General features: G+C 43.1%; 1 protein-coding gene across 2 annotated transcripts in view; it reads left to right on the forward strand.

Annotated features, from left to right (window-relative positions):
* Positions 1-17,156, forward strand: part of ttc7b (tetratricopeptide repeat domain 7B) — a 358,122-nt gene that overhangs the window by 66,360 nt on the left and 274,606 nt on the right. For both annotated transcript variants that reach the window (XM_068038566.1, XM_068038567.1), the window contains exon 5: positions 6,494-6,615. In XM_068038566.1, coding sequence (XP_067894667.1) covers positions 6,494-6,615 — 122 coding nt within the window. The remainder of the gene's footprint in view (positions 1-6,493; positions 6,616-17,156) is intronic.

A 17,156-nucleotide genomic window follows, 5' to 3' on the forward strand; every position in this document is an offset into this window, starting at 1 on the left:
ATGTCCACTTGGACAGAATGTGCTGATGAGGTGCAATCTGGAGTATAATTTTTTTTTGGAAAAGCAGATGCGGATAATGGAAAGATGCCACTCCGGATGCCAAGTGCCCGAGCAAACATATGTAACAGTCACAGGTTCATGTAACAAAAGACATTGTACCAAATAAGTACAGGGGAGCAAGCTGCTGCCTGGGTTATTACTGCAACTCAGCGTATGGAGCTAATTACAGTGATGTATGGGTGACATTGTCTGGAGCTCCTCACTGCATACCCTGTCTCATTAACAACGCCTTTGAAAAGCCAAGGAGATTGTTAATTTCTTCTCTGTATGTCGAAAGACATATTTCAGGGTTGAAATCATGAAATGATGTGATTTGTTATTTTTTTCCAGCATAATTGTGTTTGGCATAACTGAACTGATTTGCATTCCAAGGTGGCAAAGTTGGGCACCAGTTCAGCTCGAATAGGGAAAAAAAAGGATGTTTCTAAATCCACAGCACAGTTTTCTCTCGTTCGGAGTTGTGCTGCAAAATCCCAACTTGATCATAAAGATTAGTTTAGATTCTACATTGTAATTTACACAAGTACTTCTCCATCAAAAATACACAGTTCTGATCTTTATGTAGAGGCTCTCATTTAGTCATTAAAATAGAATGTTTTTCATGCTTCAAGCAAATAAAAGATGTGGAAATTTGTTTTCTATTTTTCACTCACAGAACGAGTTGCTAACACAAGGAATAGTTGAGAATAGCATAAAAGCATTTAAGGAGAAACTAGATAAGCACATGGAGAAAGGAATAGAAGGATATGCTGAGAAGGGGGAAGGAATCTTGCATGGAACATAAACAATGGCCTAGACCAAATGGCCTGTGAATGTGCTGTAAATTCTATGTAATGTCATATTCCATCTCGGTTCATTTTTTCTACTTTCACCCTTGTTGACAACACTCCAAAGTGAATCAATTATAAAGGAATTGTGACGAAACTTCTTTATCAGAGTGGTTAGAATGTGGAGCTTGCTACCATAGGACGAGTCGTTGAGGCGAATAGCATAGGGGACAGTAGCATAGTGGTAATGCTACTGCACTAGTAATCCAGAGGCATGGACTAATGCTAGGGAGACACAAGTTCAAACCCCACCATGGCAGCTGGAGGAATTTAAATTTAAATATATCTGGAATAAAAAGCTAGTCTCAATAATGATCATGAAACCACCAGATTGTTCGACAAACCCATCTGGTTCACTAATGTTTTTCAGGCAAAGAAATCTGCCGTCCTTACCCAGTCTGTCCTGCATATGACTGCAGACACACGCCAATGTGGTTGACCGTTAACTGCCCTGGCCTGGCAAGCTCGGGGGCGCCACTCAGTTGTAGGTGGCTCACCACCATCTGTTCAAGGACATTTGGGAATGGCAATAAATGCAGGTCTTGCCAGTGACATTCACATTTCAAGAATGACTGTATAAAAAATGTGATGGGGATAGGATTAGAAGTCTATAAATCATTAGTTAGGCCACAACTTGAGTGCGGTGTGCAGTTCTGATCACCTCATTACAGAAAAGTTGTAATTGCACTAGAGAGGATACAGTGGAGATTTACGAGGATGTTACTGGAAAATTGCAGTGTGAGGAAAGATTGGATAGGCTGGGGTTGTTCTCCTTGGAACAGAAGAGGCTGAGGGGAGATTTGATTGAGATGTACAAAATTGTGAGGGGCCTGGATAGAGTGGATGTGAAGGGCCTATTTACCTTAGCAGAGAGGTCAGTGACTAGGGGGCATAGATTTAAAGTTATTTGTCAAAGAATTAGAGGGAAGATGAGGAAAAATTTTTTCACCGAGGGTGGTAGGGGTCTGGAACTCACTGCCTGAAAGGGTGGTAGAGGCAGAAACCCTCAATTCATTTAAAAAGTGACTGAATGTGCATCTGAAGTGCCGTAACCTTCAGGGCTACGGACCAAATGCTGGAAAGTGGGATTAGGCTGGGTGGCTCTTTTTCCGGCCGGCGCAGACATGATGGACCAAGTGACCTCTTGCTGTGCCATAAACTTTCCAGCCCCTCATGGTCATTTCATTGCCTGATATTACCAAAACCTGCCTTTTTCCCTACCCAAACTTTGCCCCCCAACCTTCAGCCCCTTCCCACCATCCCCTAATCCAATTAAATGTGTTTTCCTCACTGCCCCACCCCTCCCGTCCTGAAAATTTTATTCCTCCCCCCTCCCCACCAGGTTCTCGCCTCGGAACTCCGTATGGAGTTCTGAAGTCGCGTGAAGGACCAACGGTGACCTTAAAATCGGTATAATTTAGGCTAATTTGAATATGTAGATGAAGGCCCTGCTGCTTGGTGGTTGGGGGGTGGAGTTGCACTGAGGTCCCCCTGCTGCTGGTAATATGCGGTGGGCCCTTCTCGATATCGCGGGTCGAGGCGGGCTTCTCCCCGCAGAATTTTATGTCCGCCCCGCCGCAACCCACAGCATTGAGGGTCTCGTAATATTCAGCACTAAGTCTCTGGAGTGGGAACTGAACCCATGGATGTCAGACTCCGAGGCAAGAATGTACTATTGAACCAGAGCTGACATGTTGGTGACCTGCCTTCTTGAACTGTAGCAGTGCATGTCACCATCGCCTTCTCGAGGGCAATTAGGGATGGGCAACAAATGCTGGCCTAGCCAGCCATGTCCAGATGCCATGAAACTAAAAATTAAAAAGTGAATCTTTAGTAGGAGCGAGTAAACATCCTTTTTATCCACATTATCAATCTGTTGCACTTTCACAAAAGGTAACAATGTCCTCAATCTGTAAATGGTTTTGGGCTTGGCCTTACTATGTTTTCAAGAAGCCAACGCGTATCCTGCGGTGAAGTCTATGTTGGTTGTCATTTAAAGTACTGCCAGCTATTGCTGTGCTACACACTGGCTTGAAAGGAATGGCTTGGCACTTGCAGTGACTTCAGGTGATGCAATGTTATATAAGGCACTTCTGCCACAAATGCCAAAAGCGTTTGACTTTTTTTTTCTTTCCCCAAAATCATTCAAACCCATTTTCTGTGTTCGTACTTACATTTCTTATCCTTCCCCTCCCAGTCACCTTTGTTCAGGGAGCTTGGTGGCACATTGATCATTGCTTTGGGGCTCTGTTGCCTGTTACATAAATGAGTTTAAAGAGCAAGCAGCCAAACTGGCTCAAATTCCCTGGCACAGCAATTTAACCCTCAGATACCTTGTGGATCTTAGAGACTCTATCACAATTTTCCTGGCCTCTATCCATTTTGTTGATTCTACTATGATCACTGTTGCTCTGAGCTTTCTTCTCTTTTTCTTAAATATGCTGGTTAATATGATCATCTGTACTCTACCTACTCATACGGGTAGAAAGCGGTATTTCCTACAGAGATCGCTGTAACTTCTTCCAGCCCTGCAACTCTCCAAGATCTCTATAACCTGCTTTGATCACTGGGATCCTCCAATTCTGGCCTCTTGCCTGTCCCCGATTTTCGTTGCTTTGCTATTGGCAGTCTTGCCTTCAGCTATTTAGATCCCAAGCTCTGGAAATCCTTCCCTAAACCTGAACACCTCTCTGCCTTTCTCTCCTCCTTTAAGACGCTCCTAAAAACCCGCACTTTGTTATCTGACTTAATATCTCCTTTTATGGCTCAGTGTCAACATTTATCAAACTGCACATTAAGTGCCTTGGGATGTCTTACTATGTGTGAGGCCCTATATCAAGGCAAGTTGTTGTCAAGGTAAAACTCTTGTTAACTGCATCTGGTGCTATTGAGCTGGCTTGCCCTTTTTTTGTTGTTTTTATCTCCTTAAATCTGAACTGAAGCAGTATTTTATCTGAGAAACTATAAAATGAATATTAAAAATTGTCGACCTGTTCTCTTACTTCCATAGCGCTTCTAATGTAAATTTTTGCATCAGTCTAGCACATCTCATTGTGGCCATCTGAAATTTTCCAACTGTAATTTATGAATGAAGAGTAGAGTGTGTGTTATCTTATTTCTCAAAGTCAAATCTTTATTTACTTTAGAAACTTAATACAGTAAAAGCTTTGTTATCTGGCATGCGCCAGACCTGAAAGGAACTGGATAAACGAAAATTCCAGTTAATCAAGAGCTGTACTCACCAAGGCAATGCAATACAATACAATAGTTTTAATTTTGAGAGAAATGATTACATACAAAGTAAAAGATGTACAATACAGAAATCTTGAGGCAGTAAAGATGCAGAGAAGTATTGAGGTAAACTTAAGCACTAAACTTATGTCACTACAGTATGGGCAGCCCATGACGCACACCCAGATAACTTACACTACACAAATTATTTACAGTACTGTATGTACAGTAATGCAACAACATACTCAACACAATGGCAGCACCACTAAGGTGACTATCGACAGCATCACTAACTAATGCGGCGCGGTGGTTAGCACCGCAGCCTCACAGCTCCAGCGACCCGGGTTCAAGTTTGCAAGTTCTCCCTGTGTCTGCGTGGGTTTCCTCCGGGTGCTCCGGTTTCCTCCCACATGCCAAAGACTTGCAGGTTGATAGGTGAATTGGCCATTAGCAATTGTCCCTAGTATAGGTAGGTGGTAGGGAAATATAGGGACAGGTGGGGATGTGGTAGGAATATGGAATTAGTGTGGGATTAGTATAGGTGGGTGTTTGATGGTCGGCACAGACTCGGTGGGCCGAAGGGCCTGTTTCAGTGATGTATCTCTAAACTAAACTAAACTCTGAACAATTGACTGCACTTGGGGAAAAACCTGGCCTGGGAGAGCTTTGGGAGATGTCTGGAGGTGTGGGAAGGTAATTCTGCCTTTGAGTCTGACAAAAATATAGACATAACAGGCATTTAAATTTACAGTACGCAGTCAGCAGTTTGAACACTAAGCACAACTATGATCCCAGCTTGAGAACAGCAAGAATGCTGTCTAGATGGTCACCAGTTTGACCTACATATAACCGGGCAATCTTTGCTTGCAGCAAAAAGCAAAAGCCACATTTTGCCATTCATGATTTAAGAACTGCAATTTCCTTATAAATGCACAAAAGCACCTTACTGTATATTTGTGTACCAGCATACTCCATCGCATGGTACCTTGACTGACAGGACTTGGAACGAATTTTCCCATTTAACCCTTTTCACAACATAAAAGCTCAAGTATGCTGAGGGTGTCACTGTCCCCCTGTCCATTAGTAAGTTCGCCATTTGCTGTTTTGATAAAATAGCTGTACTTTTTGCTTGCCATCTGAATACACTAAAAGCTTTGTTATCCGGCACGTTACCAAGTGGCAAGCTCTATTATCCAGAGTTTCCAAAATCTCCTCAAAACAAGTCTCAGTTGTAGTAACCGGAATCCATCCAGCACCTTCAAGCTACGGTTGGCTTCTGCTTTCACACATTCCTGTAAAAACCATAAGAGGTTGAAATAAGTGTCCACGATGTTGAGATAAGTGGATGAGAACCACCCCCCCCCCTTCACCCTGGCTGAAATTCAAGGCAAAATCCTCCAGAGTTTGTGGCTTGGTATAGGGCACTGGTGTGAGATGTGTATAGAGGAATGTAGGACTGGCACCTTCATGTATTGCTGCTGCCTCCACAATGCTCTGCAGTGAGGGAAGATTGAGCTCTGCACACGCATCCATGCTTGGACAGATCATTCGATCGCTTACCCTGAGCATATTTTAGTTGAAGAAAAACTTGCATGCAGATGCGCAGACACATACTCACGCATACAGATCAATACTTCCTGCAAATGCCCATGCTACCTTGTACCACACACCTATACCCATATGTACATGCAACAAGCTTGGATAAAACTCCACACATGCCTGCATGCTTGCACACTTGGACAAAGTTTTACATATTACGTTAATTTACAGCATAGAAACAGGCCATTTGGCTCAACAGGTCTACCCTGATGTTTATCCTTCCCATGAGCCTCCTCCCTCTGGACTTCATCTTACTCAGTATAGGTTATCATCATTACTTTCTAAATACGCATGGACAGAGCTCTGCTCACTGGTGTAGAAATGGTGTCAAAAAATTATCAGGGGGACAGCTAATTGGTTAACAGAAATGTGAAAAATGAATTTTCAAAGCCATCCCTCGAGCAATCAATTAGAATTATTCAGAGTTTGATTTGCACAAATTGCAGCAGGAATTGAGTCAAAAGTACCTTCTCGAGATGGCCTCGTGTTCCTTGTTTAAATCTGGTTGGGTTATTTTTCACCAGGCTTAACTTGCATATTTTCTGACAATGAGAAACTGCATCAATTCAAAACGTACTATAACCATAAGAGAGTTAATTTCTCTACACAGCCTCAGTTCAATGCCTGCATTTCCTCTCTTTTGGTTATTTTCTGTTCAATATATCTGACCTCAATCATATGTAATTATTTATAAGAGAGGTATATTTCATTTTCTCTGTAACCAAGTTGACAGATTGGCAAAAGAAATATAAAATTGTTCTTGCTTTTGGAGCCAGGTATTGAACACGAATATCCAGAACAGGAGTCCGAAGCCTGGTTCAGCATTCCAAGAACAAGAATTGGGATTCTTCCTCGAAACAGGACTTCAAAGAGCACACGTCATTTATTTCAAAAATGGGTAAGATTTGAGTTACTTGGAGCTTTGTGCATGTGCGCGTGGACAAGTGTGTGTGTAAATGGGTAGATATGTGTGGTAACATGGGTATGTGCTGGGGCATGCGTGGGTCAGCATGCTGGCGTCTGTGCACGTGTGCGCGAATCGCACATCTGTGTCTGCGCGTGCGCGAGTCGCACATCTGTGTCTGCACGTGTGCGCGAATCGCACATCTGTGTCTGCGCGTGCGCGAGTCTGTATTTCTTCAATTGATATATGTTCAGGGGAAATAATCAAAACGTTGCAGAGAAGAAACCTGGTAGGAAGAAAAATTCCAATAAAATAATTTATTGGGACCAACTTCAGGATCGTGGAGGGGAAGAAAAACTTTGAAAACCTTGTATTACTCACCTGTTTCTTTGAAAGCTGAGTGGAAATGAGTAACTGACTTAACCCGAAGATCAAGCTATGTTTGTAGATTTACAGAGAGCAGTGATTCTGATTTGTTTTGTAGTTCATTAAATAGTTTGTATAACAGAAACTATAGGTACCTTGAGAGGAACTAATTTCAAATAAAGCATAACCTTAGAGTCAGAGCTAGACCATTCAGTAGTGAAGTTAGAAAGCACTTTTCTACACAAAGAATAGTGGAAATCTGGAACTGGGGGCCAGTTGAAATTTTCAAGACTGAGATAAACAAGTTAAATAGACTTGAGGTAAAGATCAGCCATGATCTAATTTAATGATGGACCAGGCTCAAGGGAGATATTGGCCTCCTCTTGTTCCATTGTATTTCAAATGAATTCTCTGATTGATGCTTTTTCCTCTCCCCATTCTCAAAGGTACAAACTTGGAAAGAAAGAGTTTGTGTTTACTCTGCGCTGTTATGAAGTGCAGGGGTGTTTAATAAAAATGCTGCGTCCTACAAGCAAAATCTGAAGAGCATAGAACAAATGTAAGGGCAGACGCTTCTTGTCTTGTATGTGAGTTTATATGGCAAGGATGCCTTAAAATTAGTCTGGCAGCTGTAGGCTAACTCCCTGTGGACCCCAACACTAATAAGCACCATCGCTAACCTTTGGCCTAACAGCTAGGGAAAGCAGGCATATTTTCATTCTTTGCTTTTTCTTCTGTCCTGCTTTTTCCAATCCTGCCTGTTTGCCTTCTGCTTTCTGCTGTTTTTGTGCTTCATTATATCTTTTCCTTTTTGGAGTGATTTCTTTTTGAAATTCCCTTTTTATTATTCTTAGTCCTTTCCTGTGCTAGTTTTCTTTTAGAGAAAATAGGTTGTATATTTAATCTCTTTACTTCCATGTTCTCTCTCTTTAATTTTCACCTACCCTCTCCCAAAATTGTAGACACTCTGGGGCACAATCCAAAAGGCACAGGATTGCCAGTTCTGATTATATGTGTTCCTGAAATTTACATCACTTAACCTCCCGCCTCCAACTACTCTGCCCAAACAGCTTTCTCCCTATCTCCAAAATTTTAATAACAAATTTGGCTAAAGTATTAAATTTTTTTTTTGAAAAAGCACCATGGTTTTAATGTCCCTGTGATTTTTGTTTTCCCTACATTGTTTGCAGCAATGTCCAGGAGACTAAGCTTCAGTTCCTGGAGACTTCAGGACTCTTCTGGAGGGTTGATGACCCGACTTCTGGTGTCTCACCCAACAGCTATTCTTCCTGTATGAGCCTGGATAAATCACAGAGGGCATCACAGCGCAGCCCAAAACAGTCTTCATCTTGCTCACAAGTGCGCTTTTCCAGCAAGAATCAGTGAATTGTGATGAGGAGCGGCAACCTTAGGTGATCTTTTCTGTGGCCTGGATGCACTTGGATCAATTGTAGCAGCCTGCTCTGAGTGAGATCAGCTAGCTTCAAACAGGCCTGGAATCTTACTGGAGTGTATGACAGTACCACAGAGTGACACACTTATCCTTGAAGCTATCAAGGTGGCTAGTTCTCTCATGCTATCTGTTTTTAAAAATGGCATTCTACCCATATCGTCACATAGTATTATGAACTGTGAGGACGATTGTGATAGACTTCAAGGGGACATAGAGAGGCTGGTGGAATAGGCAGACACATGGCAGATGAAATTTAGATGCAGAGAAGTGTGACATGATACATTTGATAGGAAGAGTGAGGAGAGGTGATATAAAATAAAGAGTACAATTCTAAAGTGGGTGTAGGAGCAGAGGGACCCGGGGTATATGTGCACAAATCATTGAAGGTAGCAGGGCAGATCGCATAAGGCATGCAGGATCCTTGCCTTTAAAAATAGAGGCATATAACTATAGCGTGGTGATATTGGAGGATTTTAATACTATTCCTATCGATGTTTGGATAATTAGAATAAAGGGTAAGGAGGGGAGGAATTTCTGAAATGTGTTCAGGAGAACTTGCTTGACTAGGGTGTTCTCAGGCCAACTAGGAAGGAGGCATTGCTGGATCTCTTGCTGGGGATGAGGTGGGCCAAGTGGACTGAGTGTCAGGGGGAACCCTTGGGTAAGAGTGATCATCATATCATACGGTTAGATTAGATTTTAGATTTAGAGATACAGCATTGATACAGGCCCTTCGGCCCACCGAGTCTGTGCCGACCATCAACCACCCATTTATACTAATCTTACACTAATCCCATATTCCTACCACATCCCCACCTGTCCCTATATTTCCCTACCACCTACCTATACTAGGGGCAATTTATAATGGCCAATTTACCTACCAACCTGCAAGTCTTTGGCATGTGGGAGGAAACCGGAGCACCCGGAGGAAACCCACGCAGACACAGGGAGAACTTGCAAACTCCACACAGGCAGTACCCAGAATTGAACCCGGGTCGCTGGAGCTGTGAGGCTGCGGTGCTAACCACTGCGCCACTGTGCCGCCCATGTAGATTAGTAATGAAGAAGAACAAGGAAAAATTTAGAGTAGAATGTAAGGTCCAGAGTGGAGTTAACCAACAAGCTGAAAAGAGTAAGTGAATGCCAGTGATGTGAAATGGTGGTCAGATGACTCCAAGCATGGGTTTTAAAAACCTATTGATTATAGGAGAAGAGGATGGGGGAGGAGAGGAATTCCACACAGTTTTGAGGTCCTCAGACAGAGGAGTAAGAAGGTGTAGGAAACACGAGAGCAATGTTCAGAGGAACACTAACTAGAGGAGAATCAGAAACAAAAACAAAACGTTCTCAATGGGATGAGAAAGGATGTAGCCAGGGTAAAATGGAACTAAGGACTGACAGGAAAAACTGTAAAGGAACAATAGGTGATCTTTAAGGGGGAGATGCTTCAGGTACAGACTAGGTACATTCCAACAAATGCGAAAGGTAGGGGAACCAAAGCCAACCTCCTTGGATGACTAGGGAGGTTGAGAATGTAATGAAACAAAAAAAAAGGGTGCATGATGCATGTCAAGTGAACTCTTCAAGTGAGAAGCAGGCCATATACAATAAGTTGAGAGGGGAAGTGAAGAGGAAAATAAGACTGGCAAAGAGAGAATATGAGAATAGAATGGTAGCTAACATAAAAGGGAACCCAAAAATCTTCTACCAGCAAGTGAATAGTAAGTGGGTAGTAAAAGGCAGGTGAGGCTTACGAGGGACAAAAAAGGTGATATATGCTTAGAAGTGCAAAGCAAGGCTAGAATACCTAATGAGTACTTTGTATTGGTGTTTACTAAGGAAGAGGATGCTGACGAAATATCGGCAGAAGTGGAGATGTTAGAGGTAATGGATGAAATGAAAATTGAGAGGCAGGAGGTACTGGAAATGCTGGCTGTGCTTATAATGGATAAATTACCTAGTCGAAAGGCATGCATCCAAAGTTGCCAGAGGAAGTCGTGGTGAAGATAGTGGAAGGGCTTACCATAATCTTCCAATCTTCCCTAGATATGGGGAGATGCCAGATGATTGGATAGTGGCAAATGTGGCACCTTTATTCAAGAAAGGGTGAAAGGACAGTCCTAGTAACTACAGACCAGTCAATTTAACATCAATGAAGGTGAGGTTTTAGAAACAATAATCAGAGAAAAATTCAACAGGCACTCGGAGAGGTTTGAATTAATTAAGGAGAGCCAGCACGGATTTGTGAAGGGCAGATTATGCTTGACTAATTTAAGATTTTGATGAGGTAACAAAGTTGATGAAGGGAAAGCAATGGATGTTATCTATATGGATTTTAAGAAACCAGTGTCAAAAGTACCACAAAAAGGCTGGTTAACAAAATTGAGGCTTATGGAATAGGAGGATCAGTGTCAGCTTGGATGAAAAAATTGACTTAAGGACAGAAAACAGTGAGTTACAGTAAGTGATTTTCAGATAGGAGGATGGTAGACAGTGGTGTTCCCCAAGCGTCAGTGTTAGGACCACTGGGTGTTTTGACTTCAGTTTTGGAATAGAGAATAACAATTCAAAATTTGCTGATGGTACCAAACTTGGTGGAGTGGCAAACAATGAGGATGATACAAATCGACTACAACATGACATAGATAGGCTACCAGAATGGGAAGACAAGTGGAAAATGGAAGTTAATACAGACAAGTGTGAGGTGATGCATTTTGACAGAAGGGATTGGGAAAGGTCATGTATATACTTAATGGCACAGTTCTAAAGAGTATGCAGGGACAGAGGGGCCTGGGGGTTCATACGCATAGATCTTTGAAGGTGGCAGGACATATTCAGAGAGTAGTCAGCAAAGCATATGGGATCTTGGACTTCATAAATAGAGACGTTGAGTACAAAAGCAGGAAAGCTATGCTGAACCTTTATAAATCACTAGTTTGGCCCAACTGGAGAAAATATTTACCAGAATAGTTCCAAGGATAGGGGGCTTCAGTTACGTGGATAGATTGGAGAAGCTGGGGCTGTTCTCATAGAAGAGAAGGTGCAGAGGAGATTTGATAGAGGTGCTCAAAATCATTAGGGGTCTGGACAGAATAGATAGAAACTGTTCACATTGGTGGAAGGGTCAAGAACAAAGGACACTGATTTAACGCGAATGGCAAAAGAACCAAAGGCGGCATGAGGAAAGACATGTTTACACAGCGGGTAGTTAGGATCTGAAAAGCACTGTCTGAGAATGTGATGGAGATAGATTCAATTGTGGCTTTCAAAAGAGAATTGGATAATTATGTAACAAGAAAAAATTTGCAGGGCTATGGGGAAAAGGCAGGGGAGTGGGATTAGGTGAGCTGCTCTCGCAGAGAGCTGGCATTGACATAATGGGCCGAATAGTCCCCTTCTGTGCTATAACCATTATATGATTCTATGATGATATAGTATTATGGATAAAAGAAAGAACTTTCATTATAGAGCACCTTTCACAACCTCAAGGTGTCCCAAAGCGCTTCACAGCTAATGAAGCACATTTTGAAGTGTAGTCATTGTTGTAATGTTGGAAACATGGCAGTCAATTTGTATATAGCAACCTCTCACTAATGGCAATGTGAGAATAACTAGATAATTGTTTTAATGGTGTTCGTTGAGGGACAAATCATGGCCAGAACAACAGGAATAATTCCCCTGCTCTTTGAAATAGTGCATTGGGACCTGTTAGGTTTACCAGAGAGGAAAGACAGGACCTCGGTTTATCATCTCATCTAGAAGATGGGCAATAAATGCTGGTCTTGCTAACGATGCCCATATCCCAACAACTGTTTTTGAAAATCTTACACTTGTGCACAATTCCTGTCTGCAAAACCTTCCTGTTGTGGCACTTTTTTGCATTATAAATTCATAGTCTAAATTTAAAATGGAAATTGCTTATGCAAACACGTCACTGTATAATTATCCCATCCAGCCAGTGAGGGCACTATTGTGCCTCATTTTCTTTTTTGCCTCCCAACTCCTCAGTCTTTGCTCCGAACAGATGTGCTTCCCGAATTGTTGTTTGGTTATTTAACTTCAAGTGAAGACATAGAATCAAAATACCAAAATAGGGACTGAATTATGTCGACATACCCAAGTTCACTTATGTCCCAGCCTGTAACCGTTTCACTGGAAAACTGCACTTGGTCTTTCACTTCCTGTGGTAGCAACAGGGGAGATAAACTCGTCTGCAAAAAAGAAAAGAAAGACCTGCATTCATGACCATCGGATGTTTCAAAGTGCTGTACAACCAATGAAGTACTGTTGGAGTGTAGTCAGTGCTGTAATGCAGGAAAAGAAAATCCTGAGTCAGTTTTACCGAGACATACTGAAGAACAGCAACCAGCTTGAGTTGGGAATGGGAGTGCACTTCAAATGATTTTAGCTTTTCTTGCTGGAATGAAGTCTGTTATTTGCTGGGTGCAATAAACACTGATCTGAACATTGGCTCACAGTATAAACCCTCTCTGGTTAGCAGTGAATGTCACTAATAAATAACTAGCACAGTAAAAAAAAAATGAGTGTTTAGGGAGTTCACAATGATTAAGTTGAGGAGGATATTGTCCTGATTTCTTATTTGGTCTACTATGTCATTCCCATAATTACAAAAATCATTTTTGTCAAAGGTAAAAGTAGGTTCAGCTTTAAATGCTGGGATGTAATAAATGTGGAAATTTCTGTTTCAGCTCAGGAAAAAAATAGTTTGAAAATGTGCATTTGCCTCCCTGAGGAATTTGATGTCTGTTTCTAACTAAATTATATGTCTTTCCACATGAGTAAGTATTCAATCTCATATTTTGATTCTGGGTTAGTGATAACCAAGCTTGCTGGCTCCAGAATTGAACCTAATGGGAGATTACATCACAATTAGTCCTAAATTGATTGTGGTTAAATTATAAGGTTGTGAATATGAGTGTGGTTTGGAGTTGGTGCATGATTTGACCAGTCAGTCTGAGCGTGTAAAATTAATCAGCTCTTCATCACAGAGGTATCCATTGCATAAGTAGTAGTATTTAAGGTGATGCTACGTGTCAGAAGAGCCACTAGCCTGATTCCGCCCTTTAAGTATCTCTTCGCTGCCTTCCCCCAGTAGGGTTTGCCAGAACGGTGGTATAATGGTAATGTTACTGGACTAGTAATCCAGATGCCTCAACTAATGCTCTGGGAATATGAGTTCAAGTTCCACTACAGCAGCTGGTGGAATTTAAAATCAATTAATTAATAATTCTGGTATAAAACGTTAGTCTCAGTAATGGTGATTGTTGTAAAATCCCATCTGATTCACTAATGTCCTTTAGGAAAGGAAATCTTCCATTCTTACCTGGTCTGACCTCCAGTCCCACAGCAAAGTTGTTGACTCTTAACTTCCCACTGAAATGGCCTGGCAAGCCACTCAGTTGTACCAAATCACTACAGGGAAGTTGAATAAGAATAAAACCAGATGGATCACCTGGCATCGACCTAGGCAACAAACAAGAACGGCACACCCAGCCCTGTCAACCCTGTAAAGTCCACTTTATGAACACCTGGGAACTGTCCCAAAATTGGGAGAGCTGTCCCACAAACTAGTCAAGCAACAGCCTGACACAGTCATACTCAGGGAATTATATCTTACAGCCAGTGTCACAGACACCTCCATCACCATCCCTGGGTATGTCCTGTCCCTGAGGGGAGGCAGTGGCATTGTGGTCATGTCACTAGACTAGTAACCCAGAGCCCCAGGCTTATGCTCTGGGGTTATGGGTTCGAATCCCACCATGGCAGATGGTGAAATTTGAATTCAATTAATAAAAATCTGGAATTAAAAGCTAGTCAAATCATGATCATAAAACTTTGTCGATTATTGTAAAAACCTATCTGGTTCACTAATGTCCTTTGGGAAAGGAAATCTGTGGTCCTTACCTGGTCAGGCCTACATGTGACTGAAGACCCACAGCAATGTGGTTGAGTCTTAAATGCCCTCGCAAGTCACTCAGTTTCATCAAACTGCTGCAAGGTGTAAGAAAAGGAATGAAAATGGACAGACCAGCCAGCATCGACCTAGGCACTGGAAACGACAATGGCAAACAGCCCAGTCAACCCTGCACAGTCCTGCTTACCAACATCTGGCAACTTGTGCCTAGGTTGGGAGAGCTGTTCCACAGACTAGTCGAGCAATAGCCTGTCATAGTCATAATCACAGAATCATACCTTGCAGACAATGTCACAGACACCACCATCACCATCCTTGGGTATGTCCTGTCCCACCGGCAGGACAGACCCAGCAGAGGGTGGTGGCCCAGTGGTATACAGTCAGGAGGGAGTTGCCCTGGGAGTTCTCAACATTGGTACCAGACCCCATGAGGTCTCATGGCATCAGGTCAAACATGGGCAAGGAAACCTCCTGCTGATTACCGCCTACCGCCATTCCTTGGATGATGATTCAGTGCTCCTGTATGTTGAAAACCAATTGGAAGAAGCACTGAGGGTGGCAAGGGCTGAGTGCTAAAAGACCTGGCTGCTGGACTGGGTTTGCGGCTGGTGGTGAAGGATCCAACAAGAGGGAGGAACCTACTTGACCTTGGCCTCACCAATCTATCTGTTGCAGATGACCACTGCACAGTCCTTGCAGAAACAAACATCCATCTTCACGTTGAGGGTACCTACCATCGTGTTGTGTGGTACTATCACTATGCTAAATGGGATAGATTTTGAACAGATCAAAACTGGGCATCCATGATGTGCTGTGAGCCATCAACAGCAGCAGAATTGTATTCAACCACAATATGTAACCTTATGGCCCGGCTCTTCCCCCATTCTATCATTACCATAAAACCGGGGGATCAACCCTGATTCAATGAAGAGTCTAGGAGGGCATGCCAGGAGCAGCACCGGGCATACAAAATGAGGTGCCAGCCTGGTGAAGCTGCAACATAGGACTACTTGCATGCCAAACAGTGGACACAACATGCAATAGACTGGGCGAAGTGATTCCACAATCAATAGATCAGATCTAAGCTCTGCAGTCCTGCCACACCCAGTCGTGAATGGTGGTGGACAATTAGACAACTAACAGGAGGAGGTGGCTCCACAAATATCACTATCCTCAATGATGAGAAAGCCCAACACATCAGTGCAAAAGACGAGGCTGAAGCATTTGCACCAATCTTCAGCCAGAAGTGCCGAGTGGATGATCCATCTCGGCCTCTTCCTGAGGTCCCCAGCATCACAGATGCTAGTTTTTAGCAAATCCGATTCACTCCACGCGATATTGAGAAATGGCTGAAGGCACTGATACTCCAAAGGTTATGGGCCCTGACAACATTATGGCAATAGTATCAAAGACTTGTGCTCCAGAACTTGCTGTGCCCCTAACCAAGCTGTTCCAGTACAACTACAATACTGGCATCTACTTGGCAATGTGGAAAATTGCCCAAATATTTCTTGTGCACAAAAAGCAGGACAAACACAACTTGGCCAATTACCGCCCCATCAGTCTACTCTTGATCATTAGTAAAGTGATGGAAAGGGCCGTCAACAGTGCTATCAAGTGGTACTTGTTCAGCAATAACCTGCTCACTGATGCTCAGTTTGTGTTCCGCCAGGGCCACTCAGCTCCTGACCTCATTACAGGCTTGGTCCAAACATGGACAAAAGAGCTGAACTCCAGAGGTGAGAGTGACTGCTCTTGACATCAAGGCAGCAGCTGACTGAATATGGCATCAAGGAGCCCTAGCAAAACTGGTCAATAGGAATCAGATGGAAAACTCTCCACTGGTTGGAGTCATACCTCACACAAAGGAAGATGGTTAATGTCATTGGAGGTCAACTATCTCAGTCCAAGGACATCCCTGCAGGAGTTCCTCAGGATAGTGTCCTAGGCTCAACTATCTTCAGCTGCTTCATTAATGACCTTCCCTCCATCACAAGGTCAGAAGTGGGGATGTACACTGATGATTGCACAATGTTCAACACCATTCGTGACTCCTCAGATACTGAAGCAGTCTGTGTCCATATGCAGCAAGACCTGACAATATCCAGGCATGGGCTGATAAGTGGCAAGTAACATTGGTGCCAGGCAATGACCATCTCCAACAAGAGAGAATCTAACCATCCCCTCCTGACATTCAGTGGCATTACCATCGCTGAATCTCCCACTATCAACATCCTGGGGGTCACGATTGACCAGAATCTGAACTGGACCAGCCAAATAAATACTGTGGCGACAAGAGTAGGTCAGAGGCTAGAAATTCTGCGGCAAGTAACTCGCCTCCTGTCTTCCCAATGCCTGCCCACCATCTACAAGGCAGAAGTCAGGAGTCTGATGGAATATTCTCCACTTGCCTGGATGAGTGCAGCTCCAACAACACTCAAGAAGCTTGACACCACCCAGAACAAAGCAGTCCAGTTGATTGGAACCCCATCCACCGCTTTCAACATTCACTCCCTTCACCACTGATGCACAGTGGCAGCAGTGTGTACCATCCACAAGATGCACTGTAGCAACTCACAAATGCTCCTTCAGCAGCACTTTCCAAACCCACGACCTCTACCACCCAGAAGGGCAGGGGCAGCAGTTGAATGGGAACACCACCACCTGCAGGTCCCTCTCCAAGCCACACACCATCCTGACTTGGGACTATATCGCCATTCCTTCACATCGTTCCCTTCCTAACAGCACTGTGGGTGTACCTATACCCCAAGGACTGCAGCG

The sequence above is a fragment of the Heterodontus francisci genome, chromosome 9, assembly GCF_036365525.1.
Source record: "Heterodontus francisci isolate sHetFra1 chromosome 9, sHetFra1.hap1, whole genome shotgun sequence".
NCBI classification, from domain to species: Eukaryota; Metazoa; Chordata; class Chondrichthyes; order Heterodontiformes; family Heterodontidae; genus Heterodontus; species Heterodontus francisci.